This window comes from Sardina pilchardus, chromosome 9 (genome assembly GCF_963854185.1).
Source record: "Sardina pilchardus chromosome 9, fSarPil1.1, whole genome shotgun sequence".
Classification (NCBI taxonomy): Eukaryota; Metazoa; Chordata; class Actinopteri; order Clupeiformes; family Clupeidae; genus Sardina; species Sardina pilchardus.
Genome location: NC_085002.1, coordinates 6,485,211 through 6,512,364, shown reverse-complemented (window position 1 = coordinate 6,512,364; position 27,154 = coordinate 6,485,211). Strand labels below are relative to the sequence as shown.

The 27,154-nt window shown below is 46.1% G+C and overlaps 1 protein-coding gene across 2 annotated transcripts; it reads right to left on the bottom strand.

The window, feature by feature from the left end:
* Positions 1-1,033: 1,033 nt before the first annotated feature.
* dstyk (dual serine/threonine and tyrosine protein kinase) lies at positions 1,034-26,168 on the bottom strand. 2 transcript variants are annotated; one of them, XM_062545463.1, is made up of 14 exons: positions 24,704-26,168; positions 19,194-19,603; positions 13,592-14,107; positions 12,084-12,279; positions 9,738-9,976; positions 9,341-9,424; positions 8,927-9,103; positions 7,096-7,225; positions 6,548-6,704; positions 4,415-4,547; positions 4,081-4,194; positions 3,553-3,667; positions 2,638-2,772; positions 1,034-1,859 (listed from the first exon to the last, which is right to left on the bottom strand). In XM_062545463.1, the coding sequence occupies exons 1-14, from the start codon at positions 24,909-24,911 to the stop codon at positions 1,672-1,674; spliced, it is 2,802 nt and encodes a 933-aa protein (XP_062401447.1). In that variant the 5' UTR covers positions 24,912-26,168; the 3' UTR covers positions 1,034-1,671. The 2 variants fall into 2 exon arrangements, with proteins under 2 accessions (XP_062401447.1, XP_062401448.1); XM_062545464.1 differs by lacking the exon at positions 13,592-14,107.
* Between the last annotated feature and the right edge of the window lie 986 nt (positions 26,169-27,154).

The following is a 27,154-nucleotide window of genomic DNA, read 5'->3' as shown; positions in this document are numbered from 1 at the left end:
GGTGACAAACCTAAACAGCATTCTTTAGGGATGGCAAAACAAGAAATCTGGGAGGCAAAAAGCATTGAAGGTTGCTCCATAGTCAAAAAAGTCAAATCCTCGCCCTCGTATCCCACATGAACCAGCTTAGAGTAGACATGCTACGACTGCTCTCAAGGGACATGGTGTTCTCGTGCTCCCCTCCAGTTGCCATTCGTCCTCTCCGAGTTCCCTCAGCCAGCCCAAGACTGATGTGCCTCCTCTCCATGTCACGCGTGGGAGAGATGCGACCATCTTCTTCCCTGCTCTCGGTAGCGGTCCACAGGCTGTGGGGATATCCTTTAAACCTTCTCTCTCACTCATGCCATGTTGCTTAATGATCTGTAATGACAGATTGTTCTCCCTCACCCATGCGTCCCTTCAGCCTGTCCTTTCACTACATACCTGCCTGGACTAATAGGCCACTCAAATGTGTTCAGCTGAACAAAACCGTAAAGAGGTACTGAGCGGAGGCCACTAGGTGGAGCTATAAAGTGGGAAAACACAGGTGGTTTTACACTTGTTTTGCAGTCTTGCTCTTATTTTCTGAGTACATGTTTGTGGGCTTTGTTGTGGCTGTAGAGGCCTAATGGGCCTCTTACGTTAGCCAGCCTCCACTTGCTAATGGACAGTTTATGACCAAAAAAACCGTAGTCAATTCAGACACACAAGACACACACTCAGTATTCAGTATCTAAACAGGTTCATGTATGCCAGATTATGACCAGTCCGTGACATGACCCTAATTGGGAAGCATGGGTGGCTTTGGAGGGTTCTGGTTTTTGATTTTGTGAAATTGGTTGATTAAATCAGCCCAAGATGTCTTAATTCCTTTTTCCTCTTCAAATAACTTATTTTCATTAGATCTGCAGATCAGACTGCACAGCTTCATAAAAACATTCCAAAATCAACTCCCATCAGCAATTATAAAACACTCCCATTTTCACATGATGGATATGAGATATTTTGGCAGTCAACATTAACATTTTATAAGCAAGAAACACTTCACAATCAATAGTTTCAGAAAATCATTTTATTAAAAAACGGTCGTCATCTCAGGATAGCAGTAATATTCCGATAACCAGCTTAAATACAGACTAAAATCACTTCTTTCTTTTTTTTAGCATAATACTGGATATGGACTACTTTTAAAATGTTCATGTCTAGTAGCAATCCTATAACAAAGCAGCGATTAGCATGCTTGCTAAGAAAGAAGCATAGTGTGTGCTAGAACATATATAAATACACAAACGCCACAAACAAGGTCAAGACACATATGTGCACAGTTTACATGTGTTGTTTTCAATAAGGTCATCATAAATAGTGTACATTAGACCCTTGTCAAGGGAATGGGGGGAAAACACCTATGAGTTATACAAAACACACCTGTTTCCTTGGTCACTACAGTCTATCCATTTGGTAGGGACCCAAACGGATATCTTTTTTTTTTTTCGGTGTGTGTGTGTGTGTGAATGTTTATGTGTGTGTGGACATACATGCTCATTAGTGAGTGTGTATGTTTGTTTTTGTTTTGAGAGTGTGCTTCTCTGTGTGTGTGTGTGTGGGTAACCGTGCAGGCTCCACCAGCACATCCTCTCTCTCTCTCTCTCTCTCCGTGATGAAGTATTTTGTTTGCCGGCGGCGAAGGCGAAGTCAGTTGGAGTCGTCCAGGCTGCCGCTCTTGCGCTCGGGGCTGAGGTTGCACATGCGCACCATGATGCTGTGCAGGCCGGGCTGCACGATCCCCAGCAGGGGGCGCTGTAAGGCGTCGCCGTTCCAGCACGCCTCCATCAGCTGCCAGCACTCCTCGTCAAAGGTGGCCAGGCGCTCGGGACGAGAGCCTGCAGAGACCAGGGGTAGGCAGTGCGTGAGTCAGACACACACACACACACAGCAAGCAGAAGAGAGTGAGACATCTATATGTACACACACACAGGAGGAGGAAGCAGTGTGAATGATGGCAGACTTATACAGATAGTGAGTCACTCACTGTAATCAGTGAGACAGATGTCTGCACACAGACAGACAGACAGACAGACAGACAGACAGACAGACAGACAGACAGACAGACAGACAGACAGGAGAGACAGAATCAGAGAGACAGACGCACGTGTCACACACCCATACAGGGAAAGGCAGCTATGTGAGGGAGACACAGACACATCTTCACTCTGTGACTGACAGTGAGTCATGCCAAATCAGACAGACAGAGGGATGGATCAGTGAGACAGGCATCCCCATACACACACAAACACACACACACAAGAAGAGAGTGAATCATTCACCATCATCAATGAGACACACAGACACACTCTCAAACAGACACATAAGTAGACAGACAGACAGACAGACAGATTCAGGACATGTGATGGAGAGGCAGTACTTCCATTTAAGGTCTATAGGCACACAGATAAGAACACTAGGTACTCAGCCTGCAAGCCAAGACATGCACTTTAATGGTACAGACTGTACGTACAGACATACACGCCCACACTGAGGTGTAAGTAGTAAGTACACAAACACACAAACACACGTGTGTACACACACACACACACACACACACACACACACACAGATATGTTGGAGACTGAACAGTGGAGACAAGGGTGGTGGACTGACCTCTCTTGACGTTGTTCCACAGCTGGTCCTTGCTGGAACACTTCTCGAACGCCTCGGGCAGCTTCACAGAGCCAGAGCACAGATACCAGAACAGGATCCCAAAGGCATACACGTCCACAGAGTTATCATACTTTCCTACAGCATGCACACGCACAAACACACACACACACACACACACATTTATTTACTCAGCAATCAGAGAGAAATCTCAACTTACACATAGATTTAATGTTAAATATTAACCACAGCGGGTGCACAAAGCTTTGTAGCGGGTCACGTATCTTCAAACACTGAACGGAGCATCAAAAATATAAAACTACATGGATTTGCTTTACCTAGAGAAGCTATCCATCTTTGTTTTAATACGCTTGTGACTTGTTCAAACAGTTCAATTCAAACATGATACAACAGTATTGCCATCCCCTTGCGCAACACCAATCCGTGAGTTGCTGTGTGTGATCATATAAGCAAGTTGTCACTTTCCGATGAAAGGTCATGTTTACCCCGACGTGCCTCAGCAGACCTCAACAACAAAGTCCCCCATTGTTTTGCTCTGTTCTAAAGAGGAGAGCCTCAACACTCCACAGGGTACTTATAGGATAGGCCAGAGGGGATATACAGGAGGATTGAGGAACTATCAATGGCTCTTGAGTGGATAAACAGAGATGCTGGTTTGGCTGAAGGGGGCATTACAGGAGCAATGTGTACGCTCTGTAATCTGTACATGAAACCAAGCGCCAGGACACTACAACACTGCTGCAGAACATAGAATAATTTACATGTATGCATGACACTCATTTTCCAGCATTCAGTATGCCTAATCCATGGGCCTATCCGAGTAATTCATCTACATTATGTCAACAAAGCATGAACCTTGTTCAGTATGATCTGGTTTGTGCATAACGGATATCTGACCTGTGAAGAGCTCTGGCGCCATGTGGATGGGCGTTCCTACGATGCTGCCGGACATCATGGCCTCTGGCTTGCAGAAGCCCAGGTCCGTTATTTTGGCCCGGTTCTGTTTGTCCAGCTGGAGACAGGAGAACATGGCATGAAAACCTCCAACAACTACAACAACCACAGTATGATTTACCCTGACTCACACTAGTTCCATGGAGGGACAATAGTGAGTGAGCAGACCATAGTGAGCCAACACAGGTTATGGAGGCTATACAAGCTTGACACAAACACACACATTGTTTAGTTCCAAACGTCTGGTGCTCATTAGCCCATTATCTGTACTCATTTACTTCATGTAGCCAGCAACAGCAATATTATTGAACAGAGCATGGATAGACCAAACACATAATGAGCATGTCTTCCTTCAAAAATATATTCAGTATTTGTTCCCAGTCTAGGTTTAGGTAATTCATTAAGAGATCACTAATAATGTATTGCTCCTCTCCCTTATGGGCTGTAGAGTAATTCAGACGACGTGCTTACCAGGACATTCTTTAGCTTGATGTCTCGATGCACCAGCCCTTGACCGTGCAGGAAGCGGATTCCCTCTACAACGTCCTGGGCGATCTGTAACCTCTCTCGTAGTGATAGACCGGCCTGAACCACACACACACACACACACACACACACACACACACACACACACACACACACACACACACACACACACACACACACACACACACACACACACACACACACACACACACACACACACACACACACACACGCATAATATATATTTTGATTTTCTAAGGTCACTAATCAACTCTATTATCACTTTGTATGGAGGTTGTGGTCAGTCTGTACTGGGCACCTTGAGGCCTGTGTAGAGGTCTCGGTGGAGTCTCTCCATGATGAGCAGCACTGCTATGCTGGAGCCGCCCGCATACGTGTGGTCAATGACCGACCCGTGCAGATCTACCAGCCTCTCATGCTGCGGCAGGGACCTGAGAGTGGCAGAGGCGCAGGAGAGAGTGATAGGGTAGAGGAGGGAAAGGAGAGAGTGATAGGGTAGAGGAGGGAAAGGAGAGAGTGATAGGGTAGAGGAGGGAAAGGAGAGAGAGAGGGTGAGGGAGGAGAGGGTAAGCACAATGAAGAGGACAGAAGAAAAGTGAGGTGAACACAATGCTACAGTCATGTTGCTCAATTTCCAGACTGTCATTATATGATACCCACTGGACGAGGATATACAAACTCACCACAAGGGGGCGCCTAATACACATGACATGAGAACAGTGGTTGGACAGCACAGTCATGGTATAGGACTCATGAGGGCGCCTGTTCCACTTCACACACTCCCAACTTTCCATCAAGTCTTTACCCAACTTTCACTCAACTCATTCCCTACATCAGCATACCGTTTTCTTTGTCACACCGAAACGAAACTATCAGCTACAGGTGTAAGGAGGTATTGTCAGAGGATCCTATCAGTGACCCACTTGAATACAAGGCGTAACATTTCAACTAACATTCCACAGTTCACAAAGGTATGTTTTCTCATTAATGTCATCGTTCTCCATTCTGTGACAAGACCATAAGGCCTTACACTCATTAGTCACCATGGACTGAATAGAATGTGGATGGCTGGCTGTAACCTTGAGAGAAACTATTGTGGTAAAGCAAACGGCAGCAGGGGCATGCTGTTGAGCTATTGACCTACTTAAGGGGCAGTCCCCGGTGTTCAGGGGTGAGACCTGGAAGAATGTTTAGTCATTCTATAGGTCTCAACGCAACCTTGTGCCTCAGCAGCTACTTAAGCGGTATTGTAACGGTAAGGTGAACGCTTCCATTGTTTCAAGTTTATGGGATGCCGTTGGCGACTGGACTACTAACCCTGACATGACCATCCTCTCACCCTAGGCTGTGCTGCCCTCACGGCCAAAGATCCTTAATTATTGACAAGATAGAGCAACATAATGCATCTCTATGGAAGAAAAATTCGAACAGTTCCTGTCTGCTTAAAGAGGCGTGTCGCAAAAACGTCATAGTGGGATATCGATCTCTGTCAGATTGGCAAGCAGTTCAGTTCGAATGTTAACAGGTCTGCTTAAAGGGGGATTTAGCCCCCCTCCCCTTTGCGAAGACAGAACGCGGAAATGATAGAACGTTTTCGCCTCTCGCTCCGCTTTAACCCTCTCTGTCACGGCCCAGAGAGGGCCCAGTGTGTGAGTGTGAGGCCGCAGACAGACAGACATGACATGGCCAGGGGTGCTGCTACCTTGGGCGCATTGGCCTTTGACATCTCCATATATCACTGTACTATTTTGCGCCAAACAAGGGTTTCTTGTGCTTGTTTAACAGTTGCCACAAAATAATTTGGATATGCATAATCCACAAAAGATCAATGCCAGAGCACTGTTTTTGGTGGATATGATGTCAGTAAACCCTCAGGACAAAGGCAGACTTGAATAAAACCTCAGCGGGCCCGCTAGTCTGCAAATGCATGCAAACGGTGGTGACTAGCTCCAACTGCCATAATAATTGTTTCACACTGAAATGGGCTGCAGAAGAACTGTGTGATAAACTTTCAAAAGATTACGAGAATAAGACTGAGATGCTAAATAGTCATGGAGAAAAGGCAGGAAACAAGACATTGATCAGCAGTAGTTAGCATCAAATATCAACACAAATACACCAAGTAGAACCAAATTATGATATTCTCACTGGCTGTAAACAGAAACAACCCAAAACCAGACGACAGCAGTTCAGGTCACTCTGGAAGCAGCAGAACATCTGTGGGCAATGGCTATAAGGTGAGCCTATGGGACAAGAACAATGGCCTGTCTCGAAGAACAGTGAAATGACATATTCTACAGGCCATATGTGGTTATGCTGACGCAGACGCTATTGTTTGGCTGAGGGACCGTTGCGTACAGGAAGCGAGAGGAGCTGCGGTCACACATTCCCGTCCCCAGGCGCCGTCGCGGCGGGCCTCCTCGCCACTCACCTGGTGTAGTGGAACTCCAGGGCCAGGTCGTTCCAGTGCTTGTCGTCAGGAGGGACCACCGACTTCAAGGCACAGGGGTACTTCCCCCCCCAGCTGTCGCAGAGGTAGACCACTCCGTACTGGCCTCGGCCAAGCTCGCGGCCCAGCTTAGGCTTGCCTGGACAGCAGAAAGGGATGTGAGAGTAGCAGTTTAAACTCTTTGCTCTGAAGGGACAGGGGATGATATCAGAACGAAGACAGAACTTGGGAAACATTAATGGACAAAAAACTGGTCCTAGTCCATTAGCTAGTGTTGTGTTATGTAAATACTAGAAATCACATGGTATAGCCACATATTATGAGTCAATGATATTCTTCTAAAAGAAATGAGACTGATCAAAAACACACATACAGACACAGAGAGAGAGAGAAGGCAAGAGCAGTGTCCTGTTGTCCTACAGATCCTTTTTTTATTTTAAGAAAGACAAGGGTGTGTGTGTGTGTGAGTGAGAGAGAGAGAGAGAGAGAGCCGAGAGGATGAAGGCAGAGGGAGAGGTGTAGGTCGCTACCGTTTAAGAGGACGTCTCGAAGCGAGCGGCTTTCCAGCGACAGGCGGGCCAGCCGAGGGGCGTGATCTTTGCGGACCCGCAGCCAGAGGTCCTCCGTCCGCTCCAGGCGACCCGTGTGACCCTCCTCCAACTGCAAACATTACACAACCGTTAGCTGCATCCGAACACCGCAAACATCACACACCCATTCACACACAAACAAACATGGAACAGCTTCATACTGCCTTTGATCCAACACAGAATGCTATTTATGCTTTACCCCACTGTTCTAAAAATAGATGTGACATCCAGATGGATACAAGTCCCATCACTGCCAAATGGAGTCATACTTGGCCTGTTGTTTTGCATTAGTCTGCATTAGCTGCCAAATGCCCCCTCTGATTATGAGCATGCTCAATTGAAACCTTATGAGGATATTTCAACAGCTTTGTGGTAAAGCGCATATTCATGTAAAGATCAAATGATCAGCCTAATTCAATAAGATCGAGAGCGAGAGAGAGAATACCCTCATTCACATTAACAGTGAAAACACAGACCCACAGAGACTCACATTCAGATCACACATGCATACTGAAGATGTGATATAATCAAATCAGGGCTAAAGTATTAAAAAATGCAATCAAATGGCCTACCCCAACTCCCATTCAAGATCCATTAGCTTCTAAATTCAAAAATGCAATCAAATTGGCCTTCCCCCACCTCAAGACCCATCAAAAGCATCAAATATAAACTCTCCAACAGAGATAAACATAACTGTAACTGTAAACATAACTAGCAAAAAATGACATGTAAACGAAGGACTGATACGAGATAACATTTTTTTCAGGCTTCAACATGGCGTTTTAAGGGGCTTGTTTCCGGTGCCGTTTTACTTAACCAATTAAGTGCCAGGTTACTGATTGACGTAAGGTACAGAAGGAGAGCTCGTCAGGCATGAGCCACCGATCAGCATGAGGAGAAATGGCACCGGACATGATGTATTTCTGGAAAATGGCGTCGAGGAAGTGCCTTGCTAATCGGCGAAGCTAATCAGTCAAATCCTGACCCCCTGGCTTTACACACACAATGTCTCACACCTTCTCACACCTTCTCAACTCCTAATTACAATGACAAGGGGACTCTCTGGCCGCACCCCCCACCCCTAATACACACACACACACACACATACATAATGATCCTCTTTATTCATGGCGGAAGTCACGTTCTCCAATCACGTGCGATTTCACAATAAGCACGGCTCTCTACTGAGACCAAAGGGATCAGAGCGCTTGGGTCGAAACTCCGGCTGGACGAGGCCGTCTTACTGGGCGCTGGAATGTGTAGCATGCCTGTGGTTTTAGGGACGCGATGGAGACAATCAGAGCTGGCCGACGCTGGCAGCCCACAACAGGAGGACGGAGGGGACAAAAAGGCTTTCTGAATGCAAGATCTGCCAAGCTGGCTAGAATAGGTTGAATGGAAGTAATGGGGATCTCACCTGTCTAATAATAATGTCCAGACATGTCTGAATTGATTGGATTTTACAGGTCAAAGTAATTCCATGGCTCATTTGCCAGGAGCGACCCTGCACTTAACTGGATAAGGAAGATGGATGTTAAAAGGGATTTCGACAAGATATGAACCCACTAGTGAACACACACACACACACACACACACACACACACACACACACACACACACACACACAGCTTAGAAAAAGGTAGGAAAGACAGAGAGACTGATCATGAGAGGGATGAGAAGACACAGAGATGGCACTGGCCATGCACGGATGCGCGCACCTGTATGTGTGTGTGTGTGTGTGTGTGTGTGTGTCCTTCTGAGAGTGCCCCACCTGTCGGAGTGAGGCGGCGAAGGCCTCGTGGGAGCTGTTGAGGCGAGTGCGGAACTGGGAGCAGATGCTCTTGGCCAGCTTAGCCGCACTCAGGCTCTCGATGGCGTCCTGAGCCACCTTACGCTTCCACTCTGGAGTGATGGCCGGAGGATTCACAAACGTTATCCTCTGGATTATCTACAGGGAGAGAGAGAGAGAGAGAGAGTGAGAGAGAGAGAGAGAAAGATGAGCAAAGAAGAGAGGGAAGAAATAAAAAGAGAGAGTGCATTAGAAAGAGGGAGCTACAGGGTGAGGGAGATAAACGCAAAGCATGAGAGAGGGCTGAGAATGAGGGCACACAGACTTTAATTATGTCAACCTGCTGATCAGGTTCCTGTGGCTTGTCTGAACATAGTGTGCCTCTGAGGAAAGTACCTGCTTGATCTGCTCCCACACCAGCCGCGTCACAGACGAGCCGGAGTGGAACGTCACCTCCACATGGTAGGCAGCGTTCAGGATCTGGGAGAGAAAGAGAGAGAGGGACTCAAAATGCAGCAAAAGAGCAAAATAGAGCAAAACTACAGCAAGACCACCACCACTTCTTATTCATTCACACTAAAGAATTACTAGTAGCTGAAATGGAATTATGAAACTCTGGATGTTTTTAATTCGCCTCATCTCTTGGAATCAAATGAATAATTAGCAATAGAACTCTTGCCCAATCATTTTGGTTAAATTACACCCGTGACATACCAGTCCTCTGGCAGTACACGCACACCTGTGCACCTGTGTGTCTGTTTCTGTGTGAGTGTGTGCGTGCGTGTGTTTCCACCTGCTTCAGGTGATTGGAGGTGACGTTGTGCACCGAGGTGTCGTTGGTGGACTTCTCCAGGCTGTTGAGGCAGCGCTCCAGCGTGCCCACGAAGCTCTCCCGCAGGTAGTCCACGGAGCTGATGAGCTTGTTGGCCACCGCCTGGTTCAGACGCACCACGATCAGCTCCTGGATCTGCTGGATGCACGACTTGATGTCCTTGGAGGCCACGGGCTCCCCGTTCGGAGTTACGATGATATCTGAGTTGAGGGAATGAGAGCATTAAAGAAGTCTTTAAAATATCATTGGGTTTAGTGCGCATCATAAAAACTCTCCAATTGTTTCACTCAGTAATGCCTGTGCTCAACCAGGGAAATGTGCAACACTGAGGATTTTTCAACAGGGTCACCTTTGCATAGTAGTGATACAAATGTTGTGATATTGCAAAATACTAAACAAACTGTTGGCTACAGAATTAATATAGTATAGGATCATGAGAACGGCTGTGAACTGCATCCTGTATGTGTGTGTAATGATTTTATTTCTCATTTCAGTGTTGAAAAAAACACTTAATATTATTCTGTCAAATAAAACCAAAATGAATGGTCCTGCCACTTAGCTTTTTAACAAACACCTGCTCTTACTTACTGCTGAAAGAACCTGCCATTTGGGAGGTTTGTGTACAAGTCCTCTTTTTCACTAATTCTCCCTCCACCGTGTCCACTCCTCCCTCTCATTCTCTCCCTCTCTCTCTCTCTCTCTCTCTCTCTCTCTCTCCCTCAGAAAGTTATCAAATCAGCTCAGCTAAAGACTCTAAATAGTCTGGGCTGTTGCCATAGGAACGGGCCTGAATGGGTCCTACCACAGGGCCACGAGTTGCCAATCTGCACTAATGAAGTCTGAACAAGTCCCTTCCCTTCCTCTGCAGCAAACAGCATCACCCTCCGCTCACACATCACAACTCGACGCCCACACACGGCCTCGGTGCTGACCAAGTCCACACACGTGTGTGTGTGTGTGTGTGTGTGTGTGTGTTTATGAGTGTGGGAATGTGTGACGTAATGGTCAAAAACACATGCCATGCCTTGTTTCCTGATTCTTGTAACACCCTTTAGAGACACTTCATGCCACAGCGACTTGGTTTCAATAGAGAAGACCGGAGGAGACTGCTAGGAAACAAGAACTAAGTTGTGCTGAGCTGCAGCACACTGGGGATTGGCTGGAGGAGAGCTTGTGCTGGGAGAGGGGAAAGCCCACGATGCTGCCGGAGTTACGCAATAGCAGAGCAGCACTGTTTACTCACGCACGAGCGTGTCTGGGCTCTGGAGGAGTTACATCATTAGAGAATATTCAAGTCCAGCCCCAGAGGAACGTTTCCTTTGGCCCGGTCGACAGGCCCGGCTCCTCGTTTAGACCCCACCGGACAGCACAGCGTCACTGAACTGGACATGATCCCGTGAACACTAATGAATGAGCTGAGCTGCACCGTATGGGCCCTGAGGGACCGCAGATGAAGACCACAGTGTCAACTGGGCTCTCACTTGTTATTACCACTGTGAGGCCTCCAATTAGGATTTCCGGTTCTTGAGCCTAACAAATGGCCTTCAGAGGACCAAACGCACACCAATTAATTAGAAAACAGAAACCAATTTCCTGCACCATGAAGTCTCTGTCTCCCCTCCCCTTGAGACTCACAGTTAGTGTGTGCGCAGAACCCTAATCTATACCGCTGGACCATGCCCTCCGAGAGACAGCTCTGTAATTACCCCCTTTCCTTTCCTTTCCTTTATCTTTCAGCTCCTTTCTAACTCCCTCTCCTGGGGTTTTATTCACCGGTTCACAGAACGGTGATGGGTCTGGTGGTATCTGGTGGGGAGTTGTCCGAAATGCTGAAGGCATGACAAAGCAGCCACACAACACAGGCTGGGGAGCCTCCGCTCTCTTATTTTGACACAATGGCAGCAGCACAGTTATGACTGAGCTTTTAAACCAGTTGCCATGTTTATTAAAGTTTTTTTTCATATCTTTTTTTCTAAACAGAGTGCCTTTGTTACATTCCTTTGACCCAACTTGCACCCACAACAAAAGAGCACCTGTCTGAAGTGAATACTGACGTTAAGTCTCCCAGTAGCACTCTGAGCCATGAAGTTCTTTACTCTCATTATTCAAAAGCATGCAATCCTGGAGCAATGCAGTTCATCTCTATGGAAACCTTTTTTTCTGTATTTCCCCTCTCCATCTGTGCCTTTGAAGATGAACTGCTCAAGTCTTCCACTCCCAACAAGTTTGATGCTGTACAATGAAACCATTTTCCCCAAGATTTCAAAAGCCCAATCTTCGACCTCTGACCCCGGCGTGAGCACGGACCTGTGAACTCCAGGTTGGCGGCGTCCTCCAGCAGCTGCTCCTTCATGCTGCTGAGCGTCTCCACGATCATCTCCTTCATCTCCTCCTGCTTGCGGTTGGCGATGATCATGAGCGAGGTGAAGAGCTCGCCCTCCTTCTCTCGCGTGTACTCCAGCCGCCGCGGCGTGATCTGTAGGTCCCTCTGCATGTCAAAAGCCTGGCCACGCACAAACACACACACACACACACACACACACACACACACACACACACACACACACATGCACGCACAGAGTTCAAAGGAGAGAAGTACTCACAAACATGGTGTAGATCTAAGCTCTAAAGATATAATATGACTGATCAAGCTGCAGTGGTGTCTAAGATCCTTGATTACTAACTAAAGCTCTGCATTAACCCTCTCTGGCTTCACTCTTTGATTATGGGAGTCCTAGAGGGCAGAGCACACCTCACAGCTTTCCTGTTCTAATATATTTCCATGCTCTTGCGTCTGCTCATTTGTGAACATATTGATGTACAGATTTGCAGTACGCAGCAGCTCTCTCCTTTGCAACACAAACAATACAAACACATTTTAGCCAGTTGCTGCCAACATCCCAAACTTTCTTTTACTCAGTGCCTTGTCAACAAAAAGACCTTTCAATACAGAGGTTTACATTTTTAACTTAATCGTCAGATCTGTGTATCTGCATGTCTGCTTCTATGGTTATGGTTATGGTTATGGGATTTGGCAGATGCTGTTGTTTTCGGCCCTCCAAAACTACTTGCTCAAACATGTTCCAAAAATCCATCTTCAACTTCTATCAGGATCAGGGTGTCCTCAATAACGAGGCATTAAGGAATGCTTTATAGCATCACATGCCAAGAAACACAATGGAATCCTACCAGTTCAATTAACAAGTCAACCGCCTGGCCTCCCTGTAAAAATGTTACTGTAAACGGACCACACCCTTCACCTCCCTCCAATGCCACCCGCACGTTCAGAACATCCTCCACTTAACCCGGTGTGTCTTGACAACAAAGGCCGCCACTCTGCACGATCAGGAAACGATTTGATTATCAGAGAGCACAGGCTATTCTAGCAAATTAGATGCTTTTCATAATGTTTCCTTTAATAAGGTTTCTTCCTCTAACCTGATATTCGCTCTTGTCTGCCAGTCTATCTGTCTGTCACACACCAAACTCCTCCATACTGCACTGTGAATTGCAACAGAGCCACCTCACACTAGTGGTGCCACCGTCTTCATTTTTAATACACATCTTCACTTAGCTCTTTGTAGACTAAACAAACTTAAGGTGCTTTCACACTGGATTGCACTCCGGAAATTTGCCGTCTTTATTTGTGTTACGGTCTGAGGTTTCATACCGGAGCCGGCACATTGGCCTCTTTTCCGCAAATTTTGCATCTTTCAATGTGAAAAGGGCTTTACATTGATGTTACAAAGGCTTTAAGAAGTCCGAACCCATAGCGCTCCGCTCAGTCTGATAGGCGGTCCCAGGCCCCATCTCACCTGGTTGATGAAGAGGTCGAGGCAGCGGCAGTGCACCCCGTTGAGCATGTTGGCCGCCTCCACCTGCTGGTTCTGCAGCACCTGCTTGGCGAAGGGCCCCAGGAGCCGGTGCAGCCGCTCAAAGGACTCCCCCAGCACGCTCTGGGGCATGGGGGCCGAGCCGCTCGAGCTGTTCTCCGTGCCGCCGCCCAGGAACCCCAGCGCCAGGAGCTGGGCGTGCAGGCCGCTGCGCTCGCGGTTCCGCTCCCGGTCCCGGTCCCGGTCGCCCGACCGCGTGCACTCGGGAGAGGCGTCGGGGGTCAGGGAAGGCGGGGAGGAGGGCGACGGCATGCGGACGAAGCAGATGGGGTAGGGGAGCGTCTCTCGGACCTTGTGCAGGTCGGCCACCTGCTCGGCGGTGAGCGCGTCCTGGCTCAGGGCGTAGATGATGATGGGGATGATGTTGCGCGAGCAGTCCTCCAGCGCTTCCTGAATGGGCTGGACACCGGGGCACGGGACCACCATGATCTTGGCCTCCTACGCAAAGACGAAAGGGAACAGCAAGGTTAGGGTAGCAATCAGAGAGCCAGCGAGCGAGAGAGAAAAAAAGCAAACAAAGTTAAAAGAGAAAAAGTGCTGAGAGCACTGAATGCCAAAGTCAAGGTATCCAATCCTTGCCCCTCTGGTCCCGTCTACAGTGTTCATGTGCAACCCTGATATAACACACCCGCCTGAAAGACTCATCATATCATGGCTTGTTTAGTCTAATTATTTGTTATCCAACTGAACCCTCCAAGAGGACAAGCCTCTGACTGGAGAAGAACTGGGTGACCTTTGACCCAGAAGATGAGTCAAGCTTCACAGACGGACAAGGCACTCTATGTGTGTAGGCATGCCTGGAAGCGTGTGTAGATGGATATGCCCCTGTGTGTCTATAAATGACTCTATGAGCCGAGCTATGTGGCAATACTTCCTCAAAGACTTTAACTTGGAACTGAAAATGCCAGCTGTATTCGCATACTAGGGAGTTTTTCACAACACATACAGGACATCTCATTTGCTAGTTTGCAGGGCTCTGTGTCACAATATCAAAGAAATGCCCAAGACACTCTCAACAGATTTAAATCTGATAAATGCACTGTACACCTTGCCTTCCCTAGTTGCTGTATCTAGTTATGCGGTATGCGCCGAATACCTGTTGTCCTGTTTAGGTCTCTCTCTTCCTGTCCTTCCCTGGCCCACCCACTCTGTGCTTCCCAAGGGTCCTTCTGCAGCAGCACTTCCGCTTTGCGGAGATCCTTCCTCTCCCAAAACAATGAGCCACCAGCCCCCCACCATCCCCTGCCCGACACATCATATTTAACATCTACCATAGGAGTTGCTTTGAGCTCTGCTCTGATCACACTTGCCCAGATTATGTTTGCTAGAATCAAATCAGGGCAGCGGAACATCAGGGACATCCTTCCTTTTCAGTCATGTCGAGTTTGGCTAGTTTACATCTACTTTCCCCCACCACACCCCTCAAATAGAGATGTGGATGTTTCCTACTTGAACTGGCTTGAGTGTTTGATATGTTTGAGGGAACTCAGCCATAGTTGTGAAATATCTGTGACGGAAGTCCATTGCATCTGTTACTTTTGACCTGCAGTGTAACGGACCAGTATACATTTAACAAAATTCAAAAACAACAGTCCCTATTTGATGAAAAGGCTTTAACTGTCAGATTTATAAAAAATACTGAAAATATGTACAGCAGTACTGCATGACATATGTAAGCTGGAAATCTCCTAACACAAAGGAATGCATTCTATACATTTCAATAGTACGGTTGGAAATACAACCCATGACCAACACGATTTTCAGTGTAAAAATCCAAAACGTGCATTTCAGCCGTAACCACACTGACCTCCGTCACACTTATGAATAGTAGCCTTGCCTTACTCTTGAACGGTTTCAATACGTTACATATACTGTATACTAATACAGTATATTGCCTGCCACAATTGATGGGTTGTTTGAGGAATGAAAACGACCATCTACATTTTACTGAAGGGCTTATCTAAATGACACATACAGAGAGAGAGAGAGAGAGAGAGAGAGAGAGAGAGAGAGAGAGAGAGAGAGAGAGAGAGGGATTCCAAATTGACCTTTTTTCATTTCTCATGAGAATGGGTGGTCTCTGGGGCAAAGAATTCTCAGGCGAGGCAAAACGTTTTTGCTTTGCCATCCATTTCCAATGACAGTCTTGAAGGGAGACGGAGACAGAGAGCGTGAGAGCTAAGGGGGGAGAGATGCATGAAATAGGAGATACAGAGAGGACCGAGAGAGACAGAGACAGACAGAGAGAGAGAGAGAGAGAGAGAGAGCATAAGAAGATAAGAGATAACGTGGAAGAGAGGACCAAGAACGTAATGGAGGGAAAGTGTGAGACATTGCACACAAGAGAGTGGAGCAGGACAGTGCATGAGAGAAGAGGGGGAGATGGAGATAGTGGACAGAGAAAGAGTGTGATAGTGTGTGTGTGTGTGTGTGTGTGTGTGTGTGTGAGAGAGAGAGGGAGGGAGGGGAGACAAAAAAGAGAGAGACAAAAAGAGAGAGAGCGAGAAAGAGAGAAAGAGAGAGAGAGAGAGAGAGAGAGAGGAGAAAGGCAGAGGGAGTGAGACAGAGACAGAGAGCATTGACAAACACTGAGGCACAAAAGAGACAGTCAGTCCCGTCTCCAAGGCACGAGCACCAGCCAACTGAGGAGTCTCTTTGGAACAAAGATGGCCTGCAAACATTTGTTTGTCACCAATCAAAAATAAATAGCATGTTTGACTTGCAATGAGGGCAGTCCATTTTCGAATGTAGTCCAACGAGAGACTCATCCCAAGGCTGTTTGGGATCCGCAATCTGACCTTTTTTTAACGTTGCATCTTGTGAAAAGAAAGCACCGGTTCAGGCATGACAGCCTATTTGTGTATCTATTTTTATTCCTAGTCCCACCCTTGCTCTCGACGAACACATACCAGGGCTCCATTCTTTTTGGTGTGTAAATTGATTGTTTCACCGATGGCTGACTTGCTTACTGTTTAAGAGGCAGTGTGATGGGGGCTGGGGAGGGCTTCAGTTTAGGCTTGACTACTAACTAATAAAGGCCAGCTCACTAGCCACGACCTCGAGACCTTCTCCTGAGATGTCTCAGCCTACTGTTGGCAACCAGGGCAAAAAGCACAACCTTCTTACTGCAAACAATCACAGCTAGCTGGTTTGCTTGAGGAGGCAAGGTGGCCTTAACATTTGTGAACACGAAAAAATGTATCGTCAGGACTGGATGTGTCAATCATGGTCCCTTACAGTGCACGTTGGCAGAAATGACAGGACCTGGAATTAACAGGGAGGAGGGTGGGCTAATTAGCGTGTTAGCGAGTTCATTAGCCGCTAACCAAAAGGGGGCCCATGTCTTACTTAGCAGGGCTGTGGTGAATGTAGCAACTGTGTGACAGCATTGGAGCTTTTATTTACCAAAGGCAGCATCAGTGGAGCCCCTGCCACTAATGAGCTAAGCACTACTGTGCAAGGGGGAGGTGAGCTCACCACAGATTCCTCAAGATGAGGCTCTGGTGAGAATACACGGGAGAGGATAGCACAGGTGCCGACTCAGGCCCTGGGCCTTCCCACAGTCAGCTAGCATGGAGACTTTTTGCAGTATGATTCATATATTCAGCCCAATAACTTAGTGTGACACAATGAAAAGATTAAACCAGACCTAAAGATTAGCAACATACAGGGTGACGCAATCTTACAGCTTTACTCAAATGTCCACCCAGAGAATAGGCCTATTTTCTGATTGAGTTTTTGCAATTGCGACCCAAATCTGAGAAAGGCAGATGTAGTACCTCACACAAGTATAAAATCAGACACCTCGTTATGAACCAAATCACTTGTGCCTAGTTCAAGAGAACACGTAGGCCTATCTGGCATTTACTGTAAGTGAGTTGGTGTTGATCAGAATCATCATAAAAAAAACTATCATAGGAACATTGTAGCACAACTTGGTAGGTTTATTGTTTTATTGTTTGGAAGACTCAGGTGTTATAGAGAATTTATCTAGTCTGATGACCGATTGAACTTTCCTGGGATTTCCCACAGATTGAGATCTCACATTCCACTGCCACATTCACTTTCAGGGCCAAGCAGTTAGCTAAATCCATATCCAGTTTTTGGAAACTTTTTTTTTTTTCAGAAAGAAAACCAGTCAAGCATTTCAGGTGGTATATCAAGGTCCACTTAAAGTTCAGCAGCCTCTGAAAACAGACCAAAGATCTTTATGTCTGGCTACTACACAAGTCAGATCAGTGATCAATAACGTCCTCATGTCCAAGACCATTACCTTCTGGCTTCTGACCCTTAAGTTAGCATCTCTGAGGTTCGTTTTAGTCACAGTGCCATGTGACTTAAGGCCACCACTTATTTAGCAGTCTCTGTGAAACAGGCATATGAAGGAGATCTGATTAGCAAACGATGGCATATCTCTAGCATTGCTGCTGGGTTTTGCTGGTCGTCTATCTGGCCAGTTTACAGCACAATCAGGCAAACAAGCAGAGAAAAATTAAAAAAAAAAAAAAAAAAAATGAAGGAAAAAAACAATAAATGCAAAAACAGAAAGGGAAAAAAATGACCATGACTGTGACAAACTGGAGAGGTATTTATGAGCCTTGCCCGGGGGCCAAATAAATACCGTCACTGCCATGGAAACCCCATCATCACAAATATGATAGTTTTGCCCACCCACCACCAACCCCAACTTTCCCGTATTTCTCTCTACCACTCCCCTCCAGCCAAACTCTCTCTCCGCCTCTCTATCCGTCTGTCTCCCTCTCTCAACCCTGGCCTGTGCCCTGGTCATGTGAAAGGCAGCAGACCCTGAGCAGTGATGGGCCCATTATGTAAGTGGGGGCTGCTGCTCCTGCTGTCTGCTAGAAACAGTACTGGAGTGGAGCAGGAGTCTAGGGGGTGGGGTTGAGGTGACCTGCCTGGTCTGACAGGGGGCACGATCTCTGGCCTGGGGCCTGGGGTCAGGAGAGGCAGGAGGCCTGGGGCTGGGTGCTGGGTTTAGCCAGGCCCTTTTGACTCAGGGATTAGCTGTGCTTCATTCTGGCACAGCATGTGATGCCTGATGCAGGGGACAGAAGGGCCCTCCACCTTGGTCGGGGTGAATGTGATCGACCGATGGAGGCTTTGCTATAACTCACATCAGCTGCTGATCAGTGTCTGTGGTGCAACCCCAAAGCAGAGCAAGATGAACTAAAGGTTTCCTATGAGGTCTGATATCAAATTAACGAGAACTAATACGCTCTCTCCTCTAGTGTCCAAACAGACGACATCATACATTCTAAGTGACCACTGTTGAAGCTGTTGCTCAGTATTTCCACGGGACCTTAAGCACTGCCAAGTCTCCACCCTTTTCCACCCTGCTCCTTCTAACAACTTTCAGTTGTAACAACAGAGCAGCCCAGATTTTGAGCAAGAAGATTAGACTACAGCTCCTGCCTCCTCTTCTAAATACTGTATTCCTTAAACAAGGTCAAACAAACACTTCCGGTCTAGAGGCCCTGGGTCTGAAAGCTCCCCCGATGTTTACCTGCAGCAGCGAGTGGTGCAGTGTGATCTCCAGCTCGGCCAGCCGGGTTGCCGGGTCCTCGCACTCCTCCTGGATCTCCAGGTCCAGTCGGGGCACCGTCTCCCAGCGCCCGCAGTGTGCCGCCAGCTGGTGCACCAGCTCGTACTGGCCAGGCAGTGCCAGGCTGAGGCGCGTCTGGCGCCCGTGCGTGAAGCACAGCTTCCGCCGCTTACAGGTGAGGCCCTGGGCTCCACACGGGGCCCCGGCGTCAGACCCCAAGGGCAGCAGGCGCTCCCCCAGCAGGCAATTGAGCAGCTGGTAGCGGGCCGGGCAGTCCTGGCCAAGCAGGAGGATGTAGGGTGTGCTGGACACCACGCCGTGCAGGTACTCCTCTTCGTGCCGTGGGAAGGAGATGCAGTTGAGCTGCAGGCCTGTGAAGGAAGAGGAGGAAGAGGAGGAAGAAGTGTCACAGACATGGAGCAGAACATGACACAGAAGCATAGCATAGCTGTGTGTTCAGAAACAAAGAAATCAATAACATTTAGACGGTCAGTGAACAGGCAGATGAAAATGCAGTTATGCTTGACAGATTTGACAACAATAATACAGCTGCATGTGCTATATAGAGGCAATGGCCTCAGGGAAAAAGAACAGGATATGGATGCCCCCCCCCCCCCCCCCCCCCCCCCCCATCAGACAATTTCCAGCGCTCATATCACGGATATGAGTTTGAAGAAAATGTGTATTAAACTTCAGGTCAGTTCAGTGTCTTAAGATCATTGCTGTAAACATTTGGCTTTGCAGAAGGCTGCAAAACAAAAAAAATATCATCATGGAAGTCGTCCATTGAATCATCAGCCTGCATGAAAACAATTTTCCGATAACACACACAGGAAAACAGAAATTAAGTATTCTGAGCCTAATTATATACAGACAGCTACAGATGAAGATGTTAATGTGTGAAAATCACGTGAATATGAACAAAAAATAAAACTCAAGCCTGAATTATTGTCCAATAAAACCGTGCCCAGATGGTGCAACTGGAGGAGGACAGGAAAAAGGCAATTTAAAACGGTTTGCTACACGAGAGTAGGAAGACCTAGAGGATCAACTTTGCAAACTTTGCTATTTCATGTCTTAATGTGCAGTGGTGCACAACTGAATGTTACCCCTTCCACCACTAAAGGCATGGTGTAATGCGCAAGAGGGCATACGAGATAAAAATCAATGCTTGTGCTTTATTTAGATTAGTCATTCGTGCAGTTACATCAGCTTGCGTTAATACTGTGTAGTCTAACAGGGTATACTGTTTATGTACCTTAGACACACAACACTGAAAATAAACAAGTGGAAAATATTCTCATTCCATCCTCTGATCCTGACTATCGAGTGTTTTTATCTATTCGTCTCCTGCAGCTTAGTGCAGTCAGGCTGTGAGAGAGTGTGAGTGAGGCAGAGAGGGCCTATGTTTGTTGAGTAGCTTCGCGAGGGGTGGGGTGTGTGGGTGTGTGGGTGTGTGTGTGTGTGTGTGTGAGAGAGTGTGTGTGGGGCGAGGGTTGGCTCTGTCCTGGGGGGCTCCGTCTCATGACCCATCCCAGGGCCGCTCCCCATTAAAACAGCAGCGCGGCTTTAGCTGTGCTCATGCGCAGCGCCGGGTAATAATCCACCGAGCTGCTGAGTCATAGTCCTCCGGCGGGGCAGCTGGTGGGTTGGGTGCGCTTGAGGGGGTGGCGGTCGGGGGAATACAACAAAGAACAGAGGGCAGAAAAATGATCTGCTACACTTCTCACACTGCCTGCCACAAACACACACACACACACACACACACACACACACACACAGTCCCCTGTGTTAATCTGTGACCGGCCTGCTTGTTGTTTTGCTTCCGCACTGTAGGTTTTTTTTTTTTTTTTTAAAGCACTGCGGATCTTACTAATCCAACTGCACTACAGTATGGGAGAGTGAATTATGCTGGCCTCACTTCTCACTCTGCAGCGACAAAGCTTTAAAGGCTTACAGATGATGGAGAGACATGTCATAAAAAACACACACACACACACACACACAGATGTAGAGCAATTTACCACATCCTCTCCGTAACGTACCACAATAAACTTTATAGCAAGTCATCATGAGCACAAAATCATATTCACTAGCCACGTTTACATGGACAGTTTTTTTGTCATTTTGATTAAACAATTCCGATTGAAAATTTTGCGCCACCTGTTTACATGGGCTACTTTCTATTCCGATCAGGTGCTTGTGAGCGCTTTAGAATCTTTGAGCGGAATAGCCGTTTGCTACTTCCCATTGGTAAGATATAGCAGTCAATCCGAATGACCGTACATGGGTGTTCATTCGGAATAGGAACGAACTACACCACCTCTTCCATTCCTATAACAATTCTGATCGGATCAGGATTTTCATTCCGATTGAGGTGTTTATATGACGATTTTTATTCCGATTGAGCTGTTTTTCCGTTTCTAATCGGAATAGAAGTGTCCATGTAAACAGGGCTAATGTCTCAGCTCTGAGCTCACTAGAACACACCAGAATCCCTTGTGCATTTTGCGAGCAACAAACAGTAAAAAAAAAGAGTGAAGACAGACCCGAGTTAAGTCCTTAAAATTGTTCAACAATAACTGAATATCACCTTAGCCAAACCCAAACCCAACCCCTATCCTTAACCAGAAACTACCATTAACAGGGAGTCAACAGTGTTTAAAATCGGAACAACTCCTGTATATTCCAGAGGAGATCAGAAACGTGACCTTTTCTGCACTGTAACCAGTGCACTGCATGCCATGATTTTCAGTATACTTTGGGGCTTTTGTCTTTATTCAGTTAGGACGGGGAAGAGTGATGGGAAGCCAGAGGTAGGGAGAGAAATCAGGTGGGATTAGGCAATGACCATGGGTCGGATTCAAACCCGAGGCCCCATGAGTACCTAAACCTGAACCTGGTACGAACGTGCAGCCACTTGAAAACACAGCTCTGCCCATGACTTGATTTTACCCGCAGACGTGAATGAGTCCAAAGCTGCAGGGTGCAGAAATGGGATAATAAAATACCACAATAAAGGCTGATGCTTTTGGGATACTCTGCAGTGTCGGGCCTGCAGACCAAACAAAAAGAGCACTTCTTCCAACTTTTGCATCTTTACGTTTCTGCTGTGAGAGGTGGCCATGGAGCACAACGAAGGAGTATTTCAATACAAGATGCTAGGCCTCAGACAAACAGGGTCAGACAGTATAGATGCAGTGCTTTAGTGCCTTTTTCCAATCAAAAGCTCCCTAACTTAAGCCCTAATAGGGTTTCCCATCAACATGTGCAGGGAACTAGACTTAATTTCAGCCAACCTACTTCATCTCTCAATTTAGGGAGAATTGGAAGAATCAAGTCAACCTAACTGAGAACATCAAGCACACAGCTTCTTTACTAAGAGACAAAAGTGTCTGCATTATTGCTGTTTGTCAAGCCTATGCTGAATCCTGTCGGATTCTCCTCTGATAGTTGTTTCATGAAAATATTATTGATGATTAAGTGAGCCATATTGACATTTACTATTAATAACCATTAAACAAGCCCAACAGAGCATCTTCCTATTCTTGGGTTACATGATATTGCCCTCCTCAGCTTCCTATCCGCATGATGAAATCAGTTCAACCAGACCCTCAACATAATATGATGACAGAGTGGGCAGAACACTTTCGGATGCACCACAATGCAGAGCCTCTAATATCGAGCAGATGACACCATACAAACAGATTGGCGTGTGTTCTTTATTGCAATCAGGCAGTGTGTGTTTACTTCAGTTGGCAGACAGACAAGATTGCTAGTTTTACCATCCAAGTTGACAGAACAGCAAAAAAGTCCAGTGCAGGGTCCACTGCAATGACCCACTGGCATGGGTTGTCATCAACCCATTGAAACTAGCATGCAATTCTACTACAGGGTTCCTACTCTAAATCAAATGTAAAATTCCATCACTTTTCCCTAACTTTCCCTGACAAAAAAATAATTTCCATGATCTTCTACGTATATGAATGGTACAATATACCCACCAATGATTTCAGAGTAACAACGTAGCTGTCACCGGTCCAGTAGAAATGGTTCATTCTCATAATGCTAGAACATTAAGTTCACACATCACAACACTGTAGGAATTAGCCTTTCACCCACAGACCTACATCTGCTCGTAAAAAAATAAGCTCATCATCTGATTAATCATATACAGCATTAATAACACAGAACATACAGACCATTTTACCTGTGCTATGTAAAGTCTAGAGTTGGAGTTTGTAGAGGCCTAATTCTATGTCTTCACTTTCATCTAGTGTAGCCCATGGCATCATCTTAAAATGTTCTCCAGACCAAACATTACCTAAAGGCCTTAACTTACCAGGCCCTCTCAACATACAGGATTGCACTGTTGAAAACAAACAAATGAAGTGTGGCAGTCTTGAGTAAGAGAGATAATCAATCCTACTCAAACGCCTACATGTCTAGGCTACAAGAACTTTCACACTGTGGCTTAAACTGACCACAATGAAAGAGCAATAACAACACAGCACTAACTGCACTGATTATCCAAGGCCATGAGTTCTAAACCCATACTATAATTCTCCATCCTTAGACATCCCACAGAGGTCAACCTAATGTGGGTTACATCGGGAGATTTAGGGAACCTCAAAATAACTTTGACGGCGTGAGAGTTTTGTGGCCCGCAGTTTGAGGGTAAAAAGTTCTCTGTGGTATAAATCAGTGTCATATGCTAGCCTATCTAAGGTTGTCAGAAAAGCTTGATGACTTACTAAACACTACCTTAAAAAGAGAGTATAGCAAGGTTTCTCTGCTTCCTGTGAAAATGCCCAATTCAATTTTCATTCTTAAGAGAAGTTCTCCTTACAGAGAACTAAACTGAGACATACTTGGGGATTTTAGATGTCTCAACTGAAAACATGCCTTTTACTGCCCCTAATCTGCTTGGAGCTTTCCCCCCCTTCTAGCTTAAATCCTATTCAGTACTTCTCCGCAGTTAACACTCTCAGAGGAAAATCTCTTTCCTGCGGGAAACAAACTTGCAGTTTCACTGTGTGGAGAAAGGAATGGCACACTGTGTTCAGCTTAACACCTGTGCCCATCACAGCTGTTAGCTGGAGACCCCTCACAAAAACATCACCTCCTATGGCACTTTTGTTGGATATTTCTTCATGAAAGGGGGTTGCCTGATTTAGCTAAAATCCAGTTTAACCACGTATCCACGTGTGTCTGGTCTAGACTCGGAGGGCCACAGTCCCCCGCTAAGCTTTAACACGTGGGATTACACTTTAAAGGAGGGGGCAGGGGCAACTGGACCACCACCCCTTAATATGTAAACAGAAACTTGCCAGTTCCCGTCAATGTTTCATCTTAACATTGGCCGCATTATTATTTTCAATACAATAAAAGCTGTTGCTACTACAAGAACAGGTGCATATGATGAATGACGACAGATAGTGTTGCACAGGTGTTCAATTCGCCCATCTTACCTGCTTCCAGCGCTGCAGTCCCCGAGTTTGTGGCTGATGCACATGCATTGCTGTAGTTCTGTCTGATCTCCCGAAAGAATATGTTTGTCTCTTTCAAGTTCTTTCTGAGCAGTCCTGCTTGTTTGTTGTAACCACTGAATGTCTTTGACAGTTCTCGAGCCAAGGGGGTAATTTTCTGTAGGTTGCCGGTTCCACCGCTGCCCTCCATGACTGGGATGCTGGCAAGCTCTCTCCGAGGCCACAGAGTAATGTTTGGTTGGCCCAGGTACAGCAAGCTCGAGCAAAAAAGGCTTGCAAAACTGCACCGTATTCACCTTCGAAACTCCATGTAAAATTCTTGAGCCAGGGTGAGAGTGGGCGCGTCAGTTTTTTTATACTCAAAGTTAGGGAGTATTATTAGTTGGCAACTTTAAAACAGTTAGCGTTAACCTACATTAAGTTGAGGCGCTATTTAGCTATGCAAATGTTAACCCTATAGCAATTGGGTAGATTAAAATATCAGTAAGCATTAACGTGAGCTACTCTCATGTTAACGTTACTTCCACGGCAATTTTTGACAGCACCAGAAGTCATTTTCTCAGCTACATTTTAATAATGCTACTAGCCGTAATTTAAAAGAACGTAACGGTAGCTCTGAAATATCCCAAATAACACACCGTAGTCTCTTAGTTAGCTAGCATAGCAAACATTAGCCAGTTTAACGAAAAATGAACTGTCAATCTGAACAAATCAAACAAAATATAACGCACCTGGCTAGCTACCAACGTCGCTCATGTAAATATGATCCAAGCAACTACAAAGACAAGCGCTAACCCCATTCCGCTTCAAAAACGTGAAATAAATCGCCGCTTCTCACTGTATCAAGTCGGGATAAACAAAATTCCAGTGAATACTTTCACTTTGCAAGCTGGAGGCAGCCATTTAACGTTAGCTTTGAGGCTAGTAAACAAGCTTTCAGGCGGTGGAACCTAACGTCACTAGCCACTTGCAAAACTAGCTGGCTGTCCCTCTAGCGAAAAGAAGTTCGCCAATTAACTAGCAGCTATCTTGCCAACTTGTTTTCTAATATTATTAGGATTCCCCTTGTTAGCAAATTTGCTAACCAAATGGTAACCAGTCTGTGCGGTGTCGTAACAAACACACTGAATTATAATTCCTACCAAGACCGAATAGTTGCGTATAGTGGCTAGCTAGCTAGCTATCGTTAATCCAAAAGTCCCAGGGGATGAAAACTTTGGATTTCAGCGCTAAGGCTATCTGGCTAACACCCATCAATTAACCAGCTATATGTCCAGCAAGGAGCTTTAACATATTGACATCTAACTCGCCAAGTCCCTGCCGCTTGAAGATGTCTCCAGACTTTAAACAAAGGCATCCGGTCGAGTCAAATGCGCTCCAGTACATAGAGATCCGTGTTGATGGATGTGGAAGACATGCTCTCCTACTGTTGTGAGAGCTAGCAGTAACGCGCCCTCCAGGAAAAAGAGGTGGGACTGTGCGTTTGTCTGCAGATGCAGTATGGAACGTGTAGTTTGGAATACAGTAACTAGTCGGCCAAATGTTCATCTGGATACTTTGTAGCCTTCATTTCTAACCCATTGTTAATCTTAATGTGTGAAATCCATCAACATCTGGCTGAGACCATACAGAAAGCCCTACACATCGTAGCATTGGTTTGACCACTGTAATGGTGGTCAAGGCCTAAGCTACATGGCACTGGAAGTGTGTTTGCAAATCTAATATATTTCACTTAATGGGAGTAACCTACAGGCTACACGCAAGTGCAATAGCTGCTTTAGGCTACTTTTAGGGTTCAGATGAAAGGTTAAGGTGACGCTCGGTCAATACAATTTGAATATCCACGCACATGCACAGATAGTCCGTGAGCCAGAGGGGTTGGTCGTTACCGAAAAGGTGGCAAAGGCTACCATACCTTTTCTGAAAGCCTGGAATCACAGCTTTTCAATGATGTATGATGGCCATCTGACAAGAGTAGCTGTTTTGAGTTATGATGCATAATGTAAACTAAGGTTGAAGAAATAATGTGTATAAATCAAGTAGAACACTGAAATATTTTATTTTGTTATGTTTGGTATCATTTTAAAGGGGAGACTCTGAGCTTTCATTTAAATCCTTTTGTGAACATTTTGGATAAGTACAGCCAACCCTGGAGCTCTTCAAACCTTTAATCACACACATTTTCCTGCCATTTCCCTGCCATCTTTTGTCAGAGAAACAAAATCCAAACACTGAAATACTGGCATGACCCTAAGGATTCAGGAAATGTATCATTTACCCATACTATCTGATTTGGAGGGGATGATTTTCCGTTTTATATCAGACATGGCATTTTTTCAAAGACATAAACAGTGGTGTACTATTACCCTTAGGCTAATTTGTTGATATGTCGAGTTGAAAGTCTGAGGTAAATATATTTTAAATAATAATTAT